General features: G+C 43.8%; 1 protein-coding gene across 1 annotated transcript in view; it reads right to left on the bottom strand.

Moving 5' to 3' along the window:
• The window catches only part of LOC134620385 (NLR family CARD domain-containing protein 3-like), a 39,926-nt gene extending 19,379 nt beyond the window's left edge, over nucleotides 1-20,547 (bottom strand). The window contains exons 1-5 of the mRNA XM_063466547.1: nucleotides 20,528-20,547; nucleotides 19,496-19,731; nucleotides 18,104-19,392; nucleotides 17,601-18,043; nucleotides 15,803-15,976 (exon numbers count right to left, since the gene is read on the bottom strand). Of these exons, the coding sequence (XP_063322617.1) occupies nucleotides 15,803-15,976; nucleotides 17,601-18,043; nucleotides 18,104-19,392; nucleotides 19,496-19,731; nucleotides 20,528-20,547 (2,162 nt within the window). The remainder of the gene's footprint in view (nucleotides 1-15,802; nucleotides 15,977-17,600; nucleotides 18,044-18,103; nucleotides 19,393-19,495; nucleotides 19,732-20,527) is intronic.
• Between the last annotated feature and the right edge of the window lie 3,099 nt (nucleotides 20,548-23,646).

Below are 23,646 nucleotides of genomic sequence, written 5' to 3' on the forward strand. Positions count from 1 at the left end.
AGAGAATTATGGATTTGATCAACTGGTCTCTGAATGCTATTGACACCCTTTTCTCAACGAGAAGTCTGGGCTCGGGAGAGCCCGAGTGCCCTGGAGTGACTTTCCTTGCCGGATACACGATGGATGGGTGGCAGAAATGGAGGATCGTGTGCCTGGCGGGACTGTTGATCGAGGACGCTGAAGTTATCTACCTATTCGGAACCATGATAACAGGGTTCTTGCTGATCGGAGCTGGCCTGGCCCTGGCTTATCGGAGAATTAAGAAAGCGGAACCGGCTGTTCAAACCCCCACAAGGCTGCCCGCTGGGATTGAATCGATGGGACGAGGTGCTTCTTAGAAAGGGCTCACGGAAGGCAGCATGGTTAAGAGCTTGGAGGCGCTTGCGGCTGCAGTGAATACTCAGAATAACAACTCTGAGCGGATAATTGGGATACATCAGGGAAGAATCCGCTCAGAACAACACCTATGGGCGGAAGCTGGAATACATCACGGATCAGTTGGCTGTGGTCGTGAGGTCTCAGAATCTGCTCTGTGAGCAAAAGAGTGACAAGACCACGGAATTGAAGGAAAATAACATCATGGAGAAACTGGCAGCTATCCCACAGGAGATTGAGAGACCAGTGTCGGAGTGTTAAAAACAGCTCGAAATTCTCATGAGTTGTTTGTAAAAGAAAAATCACCATCATAATGCGGCTACCCTTCGGCGCCAGCTGTGGGCTCAAGGCTGGAGCTGAACAAAAACTCCCTGATAACAACTGTGTTGAGTCTGTTCCTTCCCGTTTACTTAGCCTGGCAGGGCGAAGGACACTGTCTCAGCTGAACTCTGGACATACACACACACACGCACACACATACATATACACTGATATGCACACACTGATCCCCCCTCCCCCTCCAAACGCCTTTGACGCTTATTCCCCTCCGATGCTGACGGTGGATCATGGAGACCAGCGCACAGGCTGCAGGCCCGGATGTACTGTCTACATTGGATGTCTCTTACCCTTTACCCACCCCTGTTGCTTGTCATGTGTTTCTTGGTGTATTAAGAGTTTTTTTCATGTGCTATGTGCAGAGGTGTTTTTTTTTCTGTTCTCAAACTGATCTCCCTGTTGGAGCTCAGTCTGGGGGGAGTTATTTTTTTTTTCTCCTTATCTTTCCTCATGTTGTGCTTTTCCATGTTATACCTCTCTGACCTGTCTTCCTGTCAAAGGAAAATTGTGTATATGTGATCAGTTACATGAAAATGTGCTCTTTTATTATCACTAAGCAAGTGCCATGTCTACGTGACTTCTGTCATGAACTCTTCTGTGATAAACAACTTACAGCTTCCCCTTTCTGTAAGAACATGCAGACTTAGAAAAGGGGAACCTCAGCTCTGAGTTCTTAGAATAGCTCTGTTACCTTTGTACACACAGACATACACACACACACATGAGTAAACTTGTATAAATAAAGAGTGCAGACGGTGACAGAGCGCGAGTCCGTGAGTGCCTCTTGCGTGTACGAGCGCTCTGTGACCGTCCTCGCGAGTGAAAGACAACTGCAGTATTTGTGTTTTCTAACTCAGGTGTCTTAGCTGAAGAAAGACCGGGGTGATTCTTAGAAATCCCCTGTCATTTAAATTGGTCCTTCGAGCTTAGAGATGGAAACAACAGACACGTTTCTGTGACTCCAATGCAAGGTCTGACTGCTGCATCCTGGCGTCGTGGGAAGCCAGCACCGAAGTCTGTCGACAGCCCTCTCCAGGTAGAGGTGAGAGTCCTGGGACGGGAATTCGGGTCCAGGCCGGTGTTAGTTCTGGTCCACGATGCTGGGATCCAGCGAGAAGACTTGAACAACCAGCAAAAGACGACTGAGGGTGAGAAAACACTGTTTAGGTTTAACCCGCCGCAAGGGTCCAATAGGTTTAACCCGCCGCAAGGGTCCAATAGGTCTAACCCGCCGCAAGGGTCCAATAGGTTTAACCCGCCGCAAGGGTCCAATAGGTCTAACCCGCCGCAAGGGTCCAATAGGTTTAACCCGCCGCAAGGGTCCAATAGGTTTAACCCGCCGCAAGGGTCTAATAGGCCTAACTCGCCGCAAGAGTTTAAAGAAATAAAAACGTTTTAGACTGGTTTTAGAAGTAGCCGCAATTACTTCGTGACAAAAAAAAAGAGAAACGCGCGAATGTCTTTGTCTATATGTGTTTTGGAAGTAAGTTGATTTTACAGCACAACACCCTGCTGAACTACTTCCATTGTTTTTTGTCTTCTTTGTGTATCCTGCAAAAGCCCACGTACTGGTGACAAAGGGGAAAAAGGTTGAGTTCCGTCTCATAAAACTGACACCGCCCTGTGGATAGCACAGGGTAGAAGGGCGTGTCAGCAACCACCCCTGAGTCAAGCATACCAGAGAAGGCTCTGCAGTTCTGTGATAATGGGGAATCAGCCCACAAAACTCACTGCTGACGAGCAGTGGCTAGAAAAGAAATGTCCAGGCGCCGGACAATTCAGTGCTTGTAGATGGAGAAATCCTAAGAAAACAAAATGTCCCACTTGGGAAGGAAAATGCAGCCCCTGAGCATTAACACATCTGAAGGAGGCTCTTTAAAAGAAGCAGCTAGGCGAGAGGAAAATAAAAAGATAAACAGTCAGAAAAACAGAACTTAACTGCAAGTTTAGTAAAACCAGAAGACGAGACACTGTGCAGTCCTCGTAATACTTTATTACTCCACCACCCGGTCCTGCAGCCGCAGCTGCAGCACCACCCATTATACACTCACCCATATCAGGAAGAACATAATAATTCCTAATAGAATGAAAAATTAGAGACCAAAGTAGAAGTTTAAAAAGGGCTGGATACAGACCCAACTGAATACATATAAATACAAGAGGAATAAAGTGGAATAAACAAAAGGTTAAATTAAATTAGAGCTTATCTCTACTGTATTCAACCTAATAATAGGAAGGAAGGATAACAACCTGTAAATTGGTATTAACAATGAAACATAGTTTGGATGACGACCATGCCCAGAATGAATAGAATGAATGAAAGCAGATAATTCACACGAAGACATATTAAATAAAATAGAGAGATGCATAAGGTACATTAAGGCTGTGTCACTGTTTAGCCAAGGAAAGTGTGTGAAAAGAAAGTGTGTCTCCAGCTTGGGAGGGGGTGAAACTGCCGATCACCCCCAGGCCCTGATGGATACATAATAAAATATAAAATAATAAACTATTGTATATTAGTAGTATAGTAGTATATTGTAATATACTATTGCTGTTATAAAAAAAAAGGAAAAACAAAACAACAATAACATTAATAATGATATACTATTTATAATAAGAGGCACCTCAGTCAGTTATGATTTGAGGTGGATAATTGTTAAAAGTAGTCTGATTCAAGCTTAAGGTTTGCTCAAACTCAGTACAATGATATATGAGATGAAGAAAATAAGGAAAATACCTAAACTAATCAGGTGCATAGAAGCACTTGACCTGATTGAAAACCTGTCATCCTAGATGAGACTTTGTTGAGATGAAGAGCAAACCTATACTAACAACTAATAAGCCAAACCCTGTGGACAACAGCTAAAGCTACAGGTTTGAGAAGCTGAATTAAATATGTGGACAATACTAAGCTGATGAGCAAGTTACACATTTTTATTTTTTATTTAATTGTTATTTTTTAGAGCAGAAGCTGCATGATATTAAAAGCTCACACATGCAACTGTCTGTGAGCTCAGTTTTTTCCTCACACTTCTGCTTTGTTTCTGGCAGCAGCTTTTTCTTTTTTCTTTTTGTGTCCCGACTCATGTGTGTAAAGCGTTCATGCCATCAGCAATTTGTTTTTTGTTTTTGTTTGATTATTTTGTTGTTTTGGAAACAAATTTGTGATCATGCCTCTGGATCACAGTGACACATAATGATTAGGCATATGATTTGCTAATGCCTAGTTTTAGAGCTGTGAGCTATGAGCTGTAAGCAATGCCAAGTTTTCTTTTCTAACTTAAAAGTTTGAACTATGTGAGATGTATGAGATGTATGAATTCTTTGAAAAAATAGAAACTGCCTAAAATGCCTTAAGTAATAATGTAGTGTTGCTTCTACAAAGAAATAACACAGAAGAAGCACACTTTGATCATCAGAGTACCCCATGCAGTGACTTCAATTTTAATCTAAGCCAATTTGTCTTACCTGATACATGCGAGACAGCTCTCATATGTTGGAATCTTACTGTCACAATCTCAGCCAGGTGCTGACATTTACAGCAACCCGGTTTCACTGATATTTTTGTAGACGGCTCAGCGTCTAAAAATAGCCTAGGAAGAAACTCTGTAGGTTATGCAGTAACTACAGCAGACAGAGTCATAGAAGCGAAACCGCTCACATCCTGACACTCAGCTCAAAGTGCAGAACTTACAGCAGTAATACGTGCATGTGAATTGCACGCAGGCCAAGATATATACACAAACAGTCAGTATGTTTTTTTCAGCAGTGCATCACTTTGGAAAAATTTGGCAGAACAGAGGAATGATTACATCTACTGGACACCCAGCACAACATGGAAATCTTCTGAAAACACTATTAGAAGTAATAACATTGCCAAAACAGTTAGCATTATGTAAATGTGCTGCACATCAGAAAGATAAATCAGAAATAACTAAAGGCAATAACTTTGCAGATTAAGCTGCTAAGGTAGCCGCACAACAAACCGTAGACACATTAATGTCTGCATCCACTATGCAAATACCACTTGATGTACTTAAAGATGAACAAAAAGCCGCACCAACTACAGAACAGAAGAAATGGTTAAAGTGTGGAGCACAACTAGAAAATGATCTCATGACTTGTGAAGGAAAACCAGTACTTCCCAAGTCACTACACAGAACAGCAGCATTGGTGACCCATGGGGTGACCCATGTTTCAACGGGGGGAATGGTCCAAGTCATAAACACACACTTTTATACTCTAAATTTTGAAACTTCAGCAAAAGAATTTGTGAGAACATGCATGATTTGCCAGAAAAACAACTCACAGGGAAATTTAAGGCCTAAAAGAGGACATTTCCCCACACCACCTCATCCATTTCACACCATTCATATGGACTTTATTAAATTAAGTGAAAGTCAAGGCTCAAAATACGTTCTAGTGATTATAGACGTATTCTCAAAATGGCCAGAGATTTATCCAGTGAAAAAAGCACATGCAATCTCAGTTGCAAAATGTCTATGTAATCATTTCATTCCTTTCAATGTCTTAAGAAAAAGTAATAAAATGATATTAATTACATGTTTTAGTGTGTCAATACAGGTGGACTCTCCTCAACCTGAAAACATGAATACAGCGGTAAAAATGATAAATTAACAGAATTGGGAAAAACAGGCCAGGTTTTGGCTAAAATTTTATAGCTTGACCTCTCACTTTGTCCTCAATCCTGAGAAGAAGATTAAAGGACAGTTAATCTCCTGATGAAGACCGATAGAACACTGTGGACGTGAAGAATTAACAGCAGGCAAAAGACAGTGCAAGTGAACCATTAACACTGACGACGACTGACGACACCAGCAGCATGTAAGAAAAGCACGAGATGCAACATGTACTGTGAATTACAGGCTGGGCAGTTGAACAGTGGGATAAAGAACTGTGGGAAAGCACTGGACATTGATTTTAATATTTGCCATGCTTGGAAGAGAAGACTGAAAGGATGCATGGAGAAGAAAAACAGAGAAGAAACAGACTGTGTTTTTCCTGGAGATTTGAAGGCCAAACAGGGGACCGGTGACAGGTCAAGCCTGGACGAGTTTGAGTGCGAAAGTACAGGATATAATTGGATCAAAAATGGAAGCTAAATCATGGAGGTTTAGGATTGTCCACCACATTTAAAAAGAAAAGAAAAGAGAAAGATCGGGGAAAATAAATACATGAACTACCAGATAATGTACATTCTTCAGAATGACTTTTGTAAAGTGCACAACAACATCATTGATAGGTTTGTAGCATAAACCTATTCGCTGGAACGTTCAGGACAATTTGCTACACGGCAATAACAAGACACAAGTAGGCAACGTTCTTTGTGTTACTCATGCATGAGGAGACCTGCTCAGAGCCAAGTGTCGTTCCACCCACTTGACCTCCGTCAGACTCTGTGTGTGTGTGTGTGTGTGTGTGTGTGTGTGTGTGTGTGTGTGTGTGTGTGTGTGGGGTCAAGATATGACCCCATGAAGACTCCCCAAAGCCGTCCATCTAAACAAAAGGCACTTAGACTAAAACAGATGTAGACACGTTTATCCTACCATAAAACAATAAGACAAGGCACGGCCTCTCCCATGCTCCCAGAATGTGGGTGTGAATGCCAGAGTGCTCTGGAATGCACACAAAGCCTTTTACAACCTACTGAAGATCACACATCCTATCACTACACAATCGATTATACATCTCTAAGCATATATGGTTAAATATCTCTTAATACAAATGACAATAATAAAATATAACCCCAACAATCATCATCATCCTCATCCAGGAAGAAGCGCTCAACTTTAACAGGTTCTAAAGAGACTATTGATCGTCATTGGAGTTTTCCTGGTTTTATTTTGTTTTTTACTTGTGTTATTCCTTGTTTAAAAGCTGTAATTTCACAAATGATAAGTTTATCACTTACAGCATATGCAGATCTACCACAAACCAATGAAGATCATGAAGACCTTTTTCCTATTTGTTTAATGACGATGAAGTGTAACTAATGATGTAGTAACTGCAAATGTGAAAGACAAGTAGCTGCTAACTGATGAATTGTACATTTCATTTTCTGATCAACAGGAGGGAATGTCAAAGGAACATTGTGTATATGTGATCAGTTACATGAAAATGTGCTCTTTTATTATCACTAAGCAAGTGCCATGTCTACGTGACTTCTGTCATGAACTCTTCTGTGATAAACAACTTACAGCTTCCCCTTTCTGTAAGAACATGCAGACTTAGAAAAGGGGAACCTCAGCTCTGAGTTCTTAGAATAGCTCTGTTACCTTTGTACACACAGACATACACACACACACATGAGTAAACTTGTATAAATAAAGAGTGCAGACGGTGACAGAGCGCGAGTCCGTGAGTGCCTCTTGCGTGTACGAGCGCTCTGTGACCGTCCTCGCGAGTGAAAGACAACTGCAGTATTTGTGTTTTCTAACTCAGGTGTCTTAGCTGAAGAAAGACCGGGGTGATTCTTAGAAATCCCCTGTCACTTCCCCATGTGATGTTTGTGTAATGTATGTATGGTCGGATGGGTAAGATGGCGCCGCCATTGCGTGCAATAGGTCGGCAGCCTTAACATGAAATTTCCCCTTGTGGGACTAATAAAGGTATATCAATCAATCAATCAATCAAACAACGGACCGGTGAGTGCTTTCTTTGTGGAAAAAGAGGACATTTTGTTGACTCCTGCCCAGACCGAGTAAAAGAGTCGGCCCGTCAGTAATTGTGGGGATACTGGCGGGCGCCACAACCAAAGTGTTCCCTCACCTCAGCTGCCCTGCTAAATTAATGTCTCACTCCCTCACTCACTCCTGCTGCGCACTCATTGACTCTGGTTCTGAACAAAATTTCCTAGACGAAGAGTTAGCCAAAACCTTAGGCCTGCCCCTATTTTCCCCTTCCAGAGGTCCTGAAGGTCTCAGCCTTAAATGGCGGCCATCTAGCCTCCGTCACACATCGCACTCAGGAGGTTACACTCATTATTTCGGGAAATCACTCTGAGAAAATCAGTTTATTGGTATTCAAAGCCCCCCACACACCACTGGTTCTGGGATTTCCTTGGCTCCAACGTCACAACCCCCAAATAGACAAAGGGTGTGTAACTGGCAGGAGCACGCGGTGTCATGAACAGTGTTTGCTTGCCGCTGTCCCAGATAATCCCGGGACCACCTCTGCGAAAAGTTCCTCAAAAGGTATTCAGCAAAAGTAAGGCGTTGTCTTTGCCTCCACATCGGCCTTACAACTGTGGAATCGACCTACTCCCAGGCGCTCCCCTGCCAACAAGTCGGCTCTACAGCCTGTCTAAACCGGAACGCGAGACCATGGAACGCTACATAACGGAGTCTCTGGCCGCAGGTATTATTCGCCCATCTACTTCACCTTTAGCAGCAGGATTCTTTTTTGTAGAAAAGAAAGATAAGAGCCTGCGTCCCTGCATTGACTTTCGAGGGTTGAACAAGATTACAGTTAAGAATAAATATCCACTCCCCCTGCTGGCCTCAGCATTCGAACTACTACAGGGGGCAGTCAGTTTCACCAAACTGGATCTTCGGAACGCCTATCATCTGGTTCGCATCCGCAAGGGTGACGAGTGGAAGACGGCTTTCAACACCCACCTGGGGCACTTCGAATACTTAGTGATGCCTTCCAGTCTAACTAACGCCCCTGCTGTCTTCCAGGCCCTGATTAATGATGTGCTCAGAGACTTTATTAACCATTTTGTCTTCGTGTATCTGGATGACATTCTGATTTTTTCCAGGTCGCAGACTGAGCACATCAACCATGTACGTCTGGTTCTACGGCGCCTATTGGAGAATCGCCTTTTTGTGAAAGCGGAAAAATGTGAGTTCCATGTGCAAACGGTTTCTTTTCTGGGTTTCATTGTGGAACAGGGGCGTTTGCGAGCTGACCCAGCCAAAGTCAAAGCCGTAGTGGAATGGCCTATTCCCAAGACCCGCAGGGAGATGCAGAGGTTCCTGGGCTTTGCCAATTTCTACCGCCGCTTTATCAGGGATTTCAGCAAGGTAGCCCTTCCTCTAACCAACCTAACTTCTCCTAAGTTGTCTGGTCCTCCGCAGCCCAGCAAGCGTTTGATCGACTCAAGCACCTGTTTTCCTCAGCTCTGGTCCTCGTCCAGGCGGACCCCGGCCGGCCTTTCATCGTGGAGGTGGACGCGTCCGATTCGGGCGTGGGGGCGGTTCTCTCCCAACGGAACGAAGGCAAGCTACATCCCTGTGCGTTCTTCTCCCGCAGGTTGTCTCAGGCCGAGAGAAATTATGATGTGAGCGACCGGGAATTGCTCACCATCAAGTTGGCTCTCGAGGAATGGCGACATTGGCTGGAGGGCACTGAGCAGCCTTTCATGGTGTGGACTGACCATAAAAATCTGGTGTATCTCCAGGCAGCCAAGCGCCTCAATGCCCGACAAGCCAGGTGGCGACAAGCCTTATTTTTTAGTAGTTTTCACTTCTCCAGTACTTACAGGCCAGGTTCTAGGAATACTACGCGTTGTCGCACCAGTTCGCACCCAAGACTGATGAGGACGAAAAGGAGAAACCAGTTCTGCCCCCCACCTGCATTGTGGGCGCGCTAACATGGGAGATTGAAAAGGTAGTCAGGGACGCCCAGCGACAGGAACCCGACCCTGGCACGGGCCCGAAGGGGAAACTGTATGTTCCGACCACGGCTCGTAGTCAAGTCATTCACTGGGCACATACCGCCAAGTTTTCGTGCCATCCAGGTAAAAATCGCACTGTCTCCTTTCTACAACGTTTGTTTTGGTGGCCCTCTCTTATTCTCGATGTCCAGAACTATGTTGCGGCATGCCCGGTGTGCGCACAGAGCAAAACCTCCAACTCACCTGCTTCTGGCCTCCTGCGACCGTTACCCACTCCAAAACGCCCGTGGTCGCACATCGCCCTGGACTTCGTCACCGGCTTGCCTCCCTCTTCAGGTAACACCTCCATTCTAACCATTGTTGACCGTTTTTCCAAGGCCGCCCACTTCATCGCTCTGCCCAAGCTCCCTTCTGCCCTGGAGACGGCCCAGTTACTGACGCAGCACGTGTTTCGGCTCCACGGCATACCCCAGGACATCGTTTCCGACCGAGGCCCTCAGTTCACCTCGCAGGTTTGGAAAGAGTTCTGCGCCGAATTGGGAGCTCAGGTCAGTTTGTCCTCTGGGTTCCACCCCCAAACTAATGGTCAGGGCCAATCAAGAGCTGGAGGCCATGTTGCGATGCATCGCGTCATCAAACCAAGCGACCTGGAGCGACCAGTTGGCCTGGGTGGAGTACGCCCACAACGCAAGCACTTCGTCAGCAACTGGACTCTCGCCCTTTGAGGCGTCGCTGGGGTATCAACCCCCCCTCCTCTCCATCTCCGAGGGAGAGCTGGCGGTTCCCTCTGTCCAGCACCACCTTAGGTGCTGTCGTCGGGTCTGGCGGGCCGCCCGCGCAGCACTCCTGAGAATGGCCGAGCGGAACAAGGCATTGGCGGATCGCCGTCGCACTCCTGCTCCGGATTATCGGGTCGGCCAGCGGGTGTGGCTCTCCAGCAAGCACATCCCCCTTCGGACTGAGTCTAAGAAACTGGCCCCTCGGTCTCTTGGCCCCTTCGCCATCCAGGAGGTCCTGAACCCAGTGACGGTCCGGCTGGCCCTTCCGCCTGCTATGAAGGTACATAACGTCTTCCATGTTTCTCAGATTAGGCCCGTCCGGACCAGCCCTTTGTCGTCATCGGGAGTCCCTCTTCGCTGTTGCCGGCCCACCTGCAGCTGATTACCTGACCAGCTGTTGGTAATCATCCCTCCCGGCTAGAAAGAGGTATTTAACCTGGACTTGCGGCGACAGTCAACGTGGGATTATTACTCCGAACTGGTATAGTCTGTGCGAGCAGTGTGAGCTTGTTATTCGGCTAGCGTGTGGCTAATAGTGGATTTTCCTTCTTCCTCTAGGAGAGGCGAGCGGAGAAGCGAGTTGGGGAGCACACACACTAAGGGCGTTACAACACGGAACGCACGGGAGCAAGGGATGAGCACAATTGGAAAATTGCACTTTTGAGTGAATTGTTGGACTTGCCTGTCTGTTTCACTGTAAATAAACGCACTGTGTTTCTGTGAAGAAGAACCGCGCCTGGGTCCCTCTTTTCCGTGACATTGTTAGACCATAATGTTGGCATGCTTTAAAGTTTTATTCGGGATGGTGATAATTGCTATATCAGTGGACTATTTTTTATTACTATTATTATTATTATTATTATTATTACATTTTTTAAATTGTGGCTGTTGAGGTGGACACTTCACTTTGTATTGTTAAAGGAAAGAACTTCATTGGCGTTGTGTTACTGGACTGACCCTAAGCAATCATTGCAAATAGCAACTTTGCTATCCATTTTAGAAACTCAAAGAAAAAAACACTCCACAGACCTTACTAGCATCACATGTGCATAACTCAAGTGTCATCTTATCAATCTGTTATGTGATATTCAATGTTTTTTTCTTCTATTTCTGGCAGATATAGACATTTAATTTAAAGTCTTGATGTTGCATCATTCTACATACTGTTAGTTACTAACCCTAATGAGCTGTTGTGTTTTATCTTGGACTGGGTTTACACAAATGCTCACTGAATTTGTTGGCAATAAAAGAAATTAAAAAAAAAATAAGTTGGATGTACTTATTTCATTTATGTGGAACCTGTTCGCAAAATAGATTTATGTAAAACTAATTAGTAAAGCACAAAGTGGCTGAAAATATAATATTTTAATTAATCTAACTTAAATTTAACATTTTACTGCCACAAATAAGAAAGGTGTTTAAAAAACTAATCTAAACTATCTAACCTGTAAATATATCATTTATGTTCATACAACATAACTTGATTTAAGTAGTCTTAAATATCTCTTGTTAATCCTAATTAGTTTTTTAAAATTAGATGACCTAAAGTTTTTTGCTTTAAACAAACACAATGCAATTTCATGGAACCTGTTGACAAAATACTTTTAATTAAAGTCAACGTTTCATTTTTTTGTGTGTACCTGCAGGTCTGACAGCAGCAGGTGTATCACTCCTGTTCTGTACCTGGAGACAGCAGTCGCCTCATTGTTCTGACACACAACACAAAACTATCCACAACACTACACACTAACTACACAAGACAACACATTAACTACACACTCCAAGCACGCTAAACGTCACAAATCTCTCACATCTCAAAACTCGCTCTCACTTTTTCTGCTCTCTCTCTCTCGCCGTCATTCCTAAAACTTCCCCCACTTCCTAAACAAATAAATGTCATGTTGCCATATCATTTTTTTTGGTCGACATTGTGCATTTTTCCACAAACAGCCTGTTTTGGTTTTTTTTAGGTTTTTTTGTCATAAGCAGAGAGTGTTTGCTAGCGCTGTCGTTAGACAGTAAATGTGGCGAAACGATTGAGGAAAAAAACGCTGCGCATATATTGTTTATCATGACTCTGGTTTTACGTGGCCTATCAACACAATTTAAAAACTGGTATATATCACCTTGTTGCTTTGTCATCTTGAAGTGGTCATGCAATTGGCTTACCACGACTACTATATTCTTTCTCAGTCAAGCACTCATTTGATTGTTTTGCCCCCTAGCTCCAGGTGTTGGGCCAAAAGGTGATCGTGATTGCCGCCCGCGGGAGTGTGCACAGCTGCTTAAAACTGTAGCGTCCAGATTACTTACATAGTCTGCTACTTCCATGCAACTGATATAAGATGCGGTAAGCTGAACACAGCTTCAACCGTCTGCTTGTTGAAAAAAAGTAACGCAACCGCACCGCATTTTCTTGTTAGTAACTGTAACGGCGTTGTAACTATAGGAATAGTAAGATAAGATAAGATAACTCTTTATTGTCATTGCACAATCATACATAGTACAGTAGTACAATGAAATTGGAAAACTGTCCTACGTCGGCACTACATATAACACAACATGACACAATACGACACATCACAACGCAATACAAACAAAACAACACAGTATATTAACTTAGTAATACAAAAAAGAAGAAGTGTATGTGTATTGCACACTGTTATTATTGCACATTATTATTAGTAATTAGTTAGATTACTTGTTACTGCAAAAAGTAACGCCGTTAGTAACGCAGTTACTTGTAATGCTGTTATTCCCATCACTGGTGATAATAGACCGTCACTGTTCACCGGAGATTGAATATCTGACTGTCAAATGCAGGCCCATCTACCTACCTAGGGAGTTCACCGTTGTCATAATAACAGCTGTTTACATACCACCAGATGCTAATGCTAACTCGGCAATCACACTTCTGCACACAAACATCAATAATAAACAGAGCATTTACCCTGACGCTGTACATTTTGTAGCAGGGGACTTCAATCATGCAGACTTAAAAACAGCAATCCCCAAATTCCACCAGCACATCAAGTGTGCCACTAGGGGTGACAAGATTCTGGACAAAGTTTATTCCAACATCAAAATGGGCTACAGGGCCAGACCTCTGCCACATCTGGGTCAGTCTGACCACTTGTCACTGTTTCTAATACCTGCATATGCCCCCCTCAAGAAAGCTGCTCGCACCATCAATGACCACTATTACTGTATGGCCAGAGGGTGCCTCTCAGCAGCTGTAGGACTGTTTTGACAGGACTAACTGGGATATCTTTGAACATCAGGATCTGGAAATGTTCACAGGCAGTGTTCTCTGCTACATAAAACACTGCATAGACACTGTTACAGCAGACAAATGTATCCGGGCTTATCCCAACCAAAAGCCTTGGATGACCCGGCAGGTCAAGCAGCTGCTGAAGGAGAGCAACATCGCGTTCAGGTCTGGCAACAGGGACCACTACACCGCAGCCCAATCCAACCTGAAGAGATGCATCAGAAAGGTGAAGGGGGACTATAGGAGGAGGATTGAGGAAAATCTGAAGAGTAACAACAGCAGGCAGGTGTGGCAGGGCATCCAGCATCTAACCAACTATAAGATCAACCTCGGAGCTGTGGAAGGTGACCTGGCGTTGGCAGAGGAGCTGAATATCTTCTTCGCCTGCTTTGAGGCCACTGTACCGGAGGTATTGGAGCCACAGCAGCAATACACGGCCCACACCAGCACCACCCTCACCCTGGAAGAACACGAGGTGAGGAGCACTCTGCAGGCCATTAACCCGAGGAAGGCGGCGGGTCCTGATGGTGTACCAGGTCGAATATTGCGGGATTGTGCAGAACAGCTGGCTGGGATCCTCAACAGGATCTTCAACAAATCCCTCCCACAGGCGACTGTTCCACTCTGCCTGAAGTCCTCCACCATAGTCCCCTTGCCTAAGAAGCCCCATATCACAAGCCTGAATGACTAAAGACCAGTGGCACTCACCCCAGTGGTAATGAAATTCTTTGAGAAGCTGGTCCACAGACACATCACAGCAGTCCTGCCTCGCAGCCTGGATCCACACCAGTTTGCCTATAGAGCAAACTAGTCCACAGAAGACGCTGTAGCCACAGCACTCCATGTTGCCACACCTGGAAGAGCTATGTGCAGATGCTTTTCGTGGATTACTGCTCAGCTTTTAACACCATCCTTCCACACAAACTGGTGGTCAAGCTACAAGACCTGGGGCTTCCATACAGCACCTGCATGTGGATCAACAGCTTCCTCTCAGTCCGTAGACAGAGAGTCAGAGTTGGTCATCGCACGTCCTCAGCCCTGAGTCTCAGCACTGGCTCACCCCAGAGCTATGTGCTCAGTCCGCTGCTCTACTCTCTCTACACACATGACTGCACTCCTCTCCACCAGAGCAACATCTTTGTGAAGTTTGCAGACGACACCACCGTGGTGGGGCTCATTTCCAGGGGTGACGAGTCTGCTTACAGAAACGAGGTGGAGCAGCTGTCGTCATGGTGTAAGGCCAATAACCTCCTCCTCAACACTTCAAAAACCAAAGAACTCATAACTGACTTCAGAAGAAAAAAGGCAGAGATCCAACCACTATTCATTAATGGGGACTGTGTAGAAAGGGTGGCAAGCTTCTGCTTCCTGGGAGTCAACATAGAGGAGAACCTATGCTGGTGCGTGAACACCTCTGAGCTGCTGAAAAAGGCCCAACAGAGACTGTACTTATTGAGAATTCTCAGGAGGAATAACGTCACACAGAGACTGCTGGTGTCCTTCTACAGAACCACCATTGAGAGTGTACTAACCTATTGCATATACATCTGGTACACTAGCTGCACAGTGGCTGCAACATGTAAGAGTTTGTGGAATGTGCTTTGTCTGTGTCTCTGTATATAAGATGTAAGGGCGGCAGCCACAATTCAGAGATGATCTTGGTGTTTCACTGGGATGTTCTCTCCACATTGCAATGTGTTTATTAAACCCACTTCAAATCAAGCTCACTGGGTGTGTTGCAGGCTATTGTTAAAATTTCCATAACAACTGACTGAAGCATGTATGTGGAAATGTATGTGAATGTTTGCTAATACTATTCTTATTAGCACTTTAAGTTTTTATTTATTGATTTTATTGAATTTTATTGTTTTATATATATTTTGATATTGTTAGGGATGATGCACTGATTGGGGACCATTTTTAATTTCGTTGTACCTGTGACAATGAGAATAAAGACATTCTGATTCTGATGTCCTTCTTTTCTCTCTCTCTCTCTCTGTTTCCACACAAGCTCAAAGTCCCTGCAGCCTGTTTTTATCTGCTATCATCAGATCTTCAGCAGCCTCATTCACATCCCTCACACACTCTACAGCCTCATCAGTACTGACTTCATCTTCACTGACTGATGGACCACAACATGAACCTGTGGAGGCTGAACAACTGTCCTGTCAAACATCTCCCTGTCACCACTCCACTTCTGTCAGCCTTTAAATGAACCCTGCTCAAGTCTTTCAAGTCTATTTGGAGCCAAAAAGAAAAACTAATGTTCAGTCGTTTGGAAAGACACAACATTTCTGAAAGCACTCAAACTTCTTCACATTTGTCTTCAAACGCACAGTTTCAAACATCAATCAAAGATCTGAAATACAGAAAAACAACAACAGCTGCAGTCAGTGAACTCACCTCAGAGTCTCCAGTCGACAGTTGGGACTCTCCAGTCCAGCACAAAGAAGCTTCACGCCTGAATCATACAGGTCATTCAGACTCATGTCCAGCTCTGTCAGGTGGGAGGGGTTTGACTTCAGAGCTGAGGCCACAACTTTACAGTGAGTCTCTGAGAGTGCACACTTAGTCAGTCTGTGATTATAGAAAATATAAAATGTGTTATTATAAAAGTAGAAAATCTGCATTATAAACACAGACTGAATCTATATGAAGACAAAACAGAGTGAGGTCATAATCTGATGAACATCTGCTCTTCACATCTGTGCTTCAGCTCCTCTTACTGTGTTTGACATGACACAGTGATTCAGTCTCTCTCAGACCTGCAGACTTTTAATGATAATCTTTGTTTGACTTTAATCTGCAGATGAAGGAGGAAAGATGGTGTCACATTTAGGCTTCCATAATGTCCACAGTCTGTCACTGAGATCTGATCCAGAGTCAGAGTGAAGACACACTTTTGGACTGTTTCCTGATTTTAATCTGACTCCAGGACATTTTGAATGAGTTCAGCTCAGTGAAGAGTTCCAGCTGGGAAAGATGATCTCTGTTTGCTACCTGCTGCTGTCAGGTATGACTGTTCATGTCCACACGGAGGAAAAATCTGCTGACTGTTACCAAATGAAGCAGATATCTCATCACTGGACAATAATGATGAATGAACTCAGAGCTGCTGATATCAGATCTGATTTCAGGGGAACTAAACAAAGAAATGATTGGCTCATTTTAGCTTTCTGAGCCATTAGTCTGCTGATATATCGCTAGTTGGCAGAAAAAGATTTGTATTCCTGTTCAGGGCTTCAGTGTTTATGAGTCCAGATCCAGGTGACAGCAAATCAAAATGATGTTACCTGTCTGTGTCCAGCAGCAGCCTGTATTCACTTTGAATATTGTTATAAACTGACATGGATCAGTTTGTCTTTGATTGGTTTGTAAATGTCACTGTTTCCATTGAACCTGAGTGACGGCACAAAGACACAGAGTGAGAGAAAGGAGAGAGCAGGATGGAGACAGCAAAGAGAGAGCAAACAGAAACAGGTGAGAGTGGACATGTAACCAAGGTCAGCAACCAATCAGAAAGCTTCTGTTTGACCCACAGTCACTGATGATGACTGCACATAACCAAGCAGTGTGTTACTCTGATATCAAATATGGATCCTGCTCTTATAATAATGATCATCAGATGATATTATTGTGTTATTTTGTAGCTGAATACGATGTTTGTGTGATTATCAGTGAAAGAAGCAGTGAGAGGGATGGAGAGAGAGAGAGGACAGAGGGTGAAGTTAGAAACACTAAAAGGATTTTTCATGGATTTCATGGATGATTTGAGTGATTTCCAGCAGGACACTTAAACATGTCAGTGGACGTTCTAAAGAACATATTCACTGATATGAAACGTGTCATTGAACAGGATTAATATTAGTGGAAACATGGTGGAAACAGCTGTGACTGCATGGATGTGACACACAGAACAAATCTGTTCTCCACTCTTGAATTTGGAATCCATGGAGCTGCTCTGTGCTGAGTCTGTACAATAAAGGAATGGTGTGGAAGGTTGCAGCATACAGACACAAACACTTTGTGGTGACAACCTAAACCTCCCACCGTCTATAAAGCACTGTACTAAGAGATGGGTCATTTGACTGTGTAATAAAATGTTGTATGAAGAGTAACGATGTTTAAAAATGAAAAAATTACATCATGTCAAAAATTACTAACACTGTTTAATGATGTTAATGATCACATCTGGACTCACTGAGCCTTTCTGCAGTTCCTTACAGCTGGAATCAGTCTACGTAGTCCCCAGAATGATGTGTTGTACTTCTGCAGGTCCAACTCATCCAGAACCTCCTCTGACATCTGCAGCATGAAAGCCAGAGCTGAGCACTGGATCTCAGAGAGTTTCTTCTCTGATCTGTTCTCTGACTTCACGAACTCTTGGATATCCTGAAATAATGAGAGGTCGTTCATCTCCATCAGACAGTGGAAGATGTTGATGCTTCTGTCAGGAGAGATTTCATCACTGTCCATCTTCTTCAGGTTGTTGATGACTCTCTGGATGGTTTCTGGACTGATCTCTGTCTGACCCAGCAGACCTCCTAAGAGTCTCCGGTTGGACTCCAGAGAGAGGCCATGAAGGAAGCGAACAAACAGGTCCAGGTGGCCATTTTTACTCTGGAGGGATTTCTTCATGGCTCTCTCGAGGAACTCATCCAGAGATGATTTCCAATAATTTTGTCCCACGAAACCTTCAAGCACCTCTGTCTTCCTGTTGGAGTGACAGTGGAACATGTAGACTGCAGCCAGAAACTCCTGAATGCTCAGATGAACAAAGCAGTAGACTGGTTTCTGGAAGATCACACACTCTCTTTTGAAGATCTCTGTACAAACTCCTGAGTACACCGAGGCCTCTGTGACATCCAGACCACACTGCTCCAGGTCTTCTTGGTAGAACATGATGTTTCCTTTCTCCAGATGTTCAAACGCCAGCCTCCCCAGCTTCAGAAGAACTTCCCTGTCAGCCTCCGTCAGCTCCTGTGGACTCGTCTCATGTCCCTCATGGTACTTGTTCTTCTTCCTCTTTGTCTGAACCAGCAGGAAGTGTGAGTACATGTCAGTCAGGGTCTTGGGCAGCTCTCCTCTCTGCTCTGTAGTCAACATGTGCTCCAGAACTGTAGCAGTGATCCAGCAGAAGACTGGGATACTACACATGATGTGGAGGCTCCTGGATGTCTTCATGTGGGAGATGATTCTGCTGGACAGCTCTTCATCACTGAATCTCCTCCTAAAGTACTCCTCCTTCTGGGCGTCAGTGAAGCCTCGTACTTCTGTTAGCCTGTCAACACATGTAGGAGGGATCTGATTGGCTGCTGCAGGTCGGGAAGTTATCCAGACGAGAGCCGAGGGAAGCAGATTCCCCTGGATGAGGTTTGTCAGCAGCTGGCTGACTGATGACTTCTGTCTGACATCAGATAGCAGCTTCCTGTTGGTGAAATCCAATGAAAGTCTGCTTTCATCCAGGCCGTCAAAGATGAACAAAAGCTGAGAGACAGCCAGCTTCTCTGCTGTGACCTTCTGTAATGTTGGATGGAAAACATGGAGCAGCTCCAGAAGACTGTACTGCTCATCTCTGATCAGGTTCAGCTCCCTGAATGAAAGCAGAACCACCACACTGACATGTTGGTTCTCCAAGTCCTCTGCCCAGTCCAGAGTGAACTTCTGCACTGAGAAGGTTTTTCCAACACCAGCCACGCCGTTGGTCAGAACCACTCTGATGGGTCTCTGTTGGTCAGGTAAGGCTTTAAAGATGTCCTGGCACCTGATTGGAGTGTCATAGAGGGCGTCCATCTTGGAAGCTGTCTCCAGCTGCCTCACCTCATGTTGGGTATGAACCTCTTCACTCTGTCCCTCTGTGATGTAGAGCTCAGTGTAGATCCTATTGAGGAGGGTTCTACTTCCTGTTTCATCACTTCCTTCAGTCACACGTTCACATCTCCTCCTCAGACTGATCTTATGTTCATCTAAAACCTCCTGCAGACCAACATCTGCTGAAAGAAAGAAAAACAGAAAGAAAACTCTTCAATGTCTGAACAACACAAGAAGTCCAGTTTTCAGAAATGAGTCCATCAGCAGACAGATGTTCAGTCTTACTTTGTACACAGCTGCTCTGACTGGCTGTCTGCAGTCCAGCTCTGCTTCTGGATCTTTCTCCACACTGGGGACAGGAGGAGTCTCCCGATGAAGCAGACTGGTCCCAGTATGAGGAGATGCACTGTCTGCAGAACCAGTGTCCACAGCTGGTAGAGACTGGATCCTTCAGGACATCCTGACACAAAGCACAGCAGGACAGCTGCTCATCCTCACAAACACCACTCCTCTTCCTCTCTCTGTGAACACATTTCTTTATCACTAAAATAATTTACTGTTAGTAAAAAACATCCAGATTTGACCAAACTGCAGTTCCATACAGTTCCTCTGATCTCATCAACACTAGTGAGCTGTTTTTTCCTGTCTGCCTGTCTTATTAAACACTGAACTCAAAGCGGCTGACATGAATGAACAGGAACAGCTGACAGATACACACCAACAATAAAAGTTAGCTGATTCCTGCCAGCCAATAATAAAACACCTGTTCAGTGACATTTTCATTGCTCAAGAAAAGACAGGGGGGCTTTTAGAAAACATATTTATAATTTCCTGCATCAATATTTGATAACATGTGAACATCAATTATTAATCAGTTCATTTTAAATAAATTACTGAACTTTATTTCTTCAGTTTTAGGTTTAACGTTAGGCTATATTTTTTTCATAAATATTTTGTCTCATTTCAACACTTTCTGTACTTTAAAAAATACCACTAATATCATTTTTATCAGTTATAGTAACCATCTATGTTACTGAGACTGTATTATTTTTTAAAAGCTAATAAACTAATAAACAATAGTTGTATACACCAAAAGTCTGCTATGGCTACAACCTTTGGTGAGGTTTTGGTTCATCAGTGGTCTCCTGCGAAACATACTGCTGCACTGAGTCTGGAAAAACCAACTTTTGAGAGATTTCTCTAAATGAACAATATAATTCATCACATCACTCTCATTACTTCACACATCGGTGAAACCACAAAAGTCATTAAACCTTTTTTAATGTTCCAAACAATAAATAAAAATAAAACACTTACATTGTGACAATGGCAGACATGACTACAATACAGGAATAATAGCAATGACATGAAAGAAGATAATTCACCAAATGAGACTAAATGTTAAGTTTTGCATTCAGTATTACATATCTGTGAGGAGAAAATGTTTGTGAAACTTTCAGTGTCTGCTGTGAGCGCCATGGTTAACAGTTTATTAGCCCGGAGGAATCTGAGCTCATTACTTCAGCTCTGAGATATTGTTGAGTTTTCTCACTTCAGGTCCTTCTAATTGTTTTGGTCAGCTCTTCTAAATCATTATATTTATTCTACTTTGATTGTTTTGTGTGCTGAGGGTCAATGTTGTATGACCCAATTTTTCTTATGATTTAAATATCCTGATATTTTCTTTCAGAAAGCTGTAGAGCTCTCCTGGCTCGGTTGGCCTTTGCTCTGTACTGCAGTACTTGCATAAGGTCCACTGGATAGATCTGCATGTGCATTTACAATTGATGTGACATTTTGGCACAAACACAATTAACAAACACTACGAGCAACGTGTTTAATGTGCAGTGGCTTTCTTCTCATTCATCCACTTAACACTGTATAAAAATCTGAAGCCTCTCACTGACATCATCCTTCCAGTCCCACGTCAACAAGACTACCTCCCATCTTCAGAACGCAGCAAGAATTTTTCTTCCTTTCTATGGAGAAACTGAGAAGCCAATAGGATTTTAGCTGAAACTTGCCCATAGTCCTGCTCCATCACTGCTCACTTCTACCTGTGTTGGTGCTGAGTGGACAGTCATACGCTGTGTCCCAATCCAGCGACCACACGCTTCGTAGTATGCACACTTCGCAGTACGCACACTTCGCGTACTACGAAAAGCTGAGAGACAGTGAGCTTCTCTGCTGTTACCTTCTGTAATGTTGGATGGAAAACATGGAGCCAGAAGACTGTGGTCATGTCCAAATTCATGGGCTGCATCCTCCTGAGGACCCGGCCTTCGCGGTCCACGTGGGCTGGGTCCTCAGAAGGTCGGGTAGGCCGGAAGTAAATGGCTGTGTAATTGGACGGTCTAGCCTTCTGATCAGCATCACCGCTGTCTCGGTGGAGTTTAATAAACTCAGCCGTCTGCTCCTTGCTATCTAAAATATAACAGGACACTGGCATAAATTCTCGACCATCTCAAACTTCTGTTTAATCAGTTTTCTGTTTGACGTTTATTCAGCTGTGTAAAAACCAAGGAGGAACCCACCCGAGGGATTAATAAAGTTTTATTTTATCTAATCTAATCTAATAACTTTAATCTTAGCCAAACCAATTTACTCACGAACAAATAAAACACTGAAAAAAGCCAAACAATAACATTTTTAGGTTGTCTAAGTGACTTACATATTACGTTTAACCTGAGTAGCGAAAGTCTGCGGTGATCTGAAAATGATGTGCTGGGAGTTGTGCCGTTCTCGGCGGCTTCAGTGACCCTTGAGTTCTTGGCAAGCTATCGAGCTGGTGGGTAACAGACGTCTCCGAAAACGTTGAAGCACTTTTGCAAATGTGCGATATCTTGATAAACCAAGCAGATATTTGAAGTTTACACACCCACATTCTCGCCTGAAAATATGTTAAAAGTTTATTTTGTGACTCAGAAAGATTAATAAGAGTAATTTTAAAACTTTGCCGGAAACTGGAGTTTGTCAGGCCCACGCTATGAATTCTGGAATATGGTGGGCCATGAAGGACACACCCAACCCATCCTTCAAATTCGGGGAAAAGGAGGACGCATTTGTCGGCTGCATTCAGAGGAGTCTACGAATTTGGACAGCTTTCGGCGCGTCGCTGTGACGTAATCGGTCTACGAATGCGTCCTCGGGAGGATGCAGCCCATGAATTTGGACACGACCTGTATGTCCTACGTACGGCGGGTACTACGAAGTGCGGAAGTGAGAGGCTTGTGAAATGGGAGGGTCTAGCCTTCGCCGCGCTGCTCAGGTTGCCTAGCAACCAGGATACTAACCATAAAAAACGTTTCATACAGAATTGTTTGACAGAAATGAAGGAGAAAAATTTTTCTTTTGTTCGTTCATTTTTTTATGACATCACTTTGATTAGTTGAGGATCTGAGGCTGAGACCACGGGACTGTAAAACATGATTGTTGGGCTTCATTTCTGTACTGAACAGTCATTTTAAGATTATTTAGTAAATAACAATTAGCTTATGTTGTTCATGAGACTAAAATCATCTCACTGTGGTAATGTAAATATAATATGGCCAATATTAAAGTTATTGTCACATTATTACGATATATTACAGCAGTGAGCTTGAACTACTCTTGGTGGCGCTGTCACTTGGTGTTCGCTCTCTCTGCGGTAGAGTATCACTTCCTGTTCCTGCTCAAACAGGGTGGTGTTCTTGAGTAGCTTATCTGCTTAGTGATTTATTTAGATACATTCTTTCTTCATAGTATAATCTTCACGTGTTTCATCCGAAGCACACTTTCTGTGTAGTCACTCCCGAATTTATAGCCAAAGTATTCACTCACTGTGTCTTTACTGTTTCGCTAGCTTAGCTTAGCTTGTAGCCAACTCGCTAGCAGCATGGCCTCTTCACCTGTCCCTCCTGCACTTTGCTGCTCATTGTGACAGATCACGAATTTAGAAGATCATCATTTAGCCTGGAGAAATAGTTTGTTGCTTTATAAGAAAGCCCTCCGCAAAGCCAGAACATCTTACTATTCATCATCTTAGAAATATGGTATCTAACCAGATTCTTACTCTGGATGGCATTACCTTGGCCTCCAGTAATGCTGGGAGGAACCTTGGAGTCATTTTTGACCAGGACATGTCCTTCAACGCACATATTAAACAAATATGTAAGGCTTCTTTCTTCCATTTGTGCAACATCTCTCAAGTTAGAAATATCCTGTCTCAGAGTGATGCTGAAAAACTGTTCATGCATTTATTACTTCCAGGCTGGACAACTGTAATTCATTATTATCAGGATGTCCTAAAAACTCGCTGAAAAGCCTTTAGCTAATCCAAAATGCTGCAGCAAGAGTACTGACAGGGACTCGAGAGAGCATATTTCTCCTGTTTTGGCTTCCCTTCATTGGCTTCCTGTTAAATCCAGAATTGAATTCAAAATCCTGCTCCTCACATA

Source organism: Pelmatolapia mariae, linkage group LG3_W (assembly GCF_036321145.2).
Source record: "Pelmatolapia mariae isolate MD_Pm_ZW linkage group LG3_W, Pm_UMD_F_2, whole genome shotgun sequence".
Classification (NCBI taxonomy): Eukaryota; Metazoa; Chordata; class Actinopteri; order Cichliformes; family Cichlidae; genus Pelmatolapia; species Pelmatolapia mariae.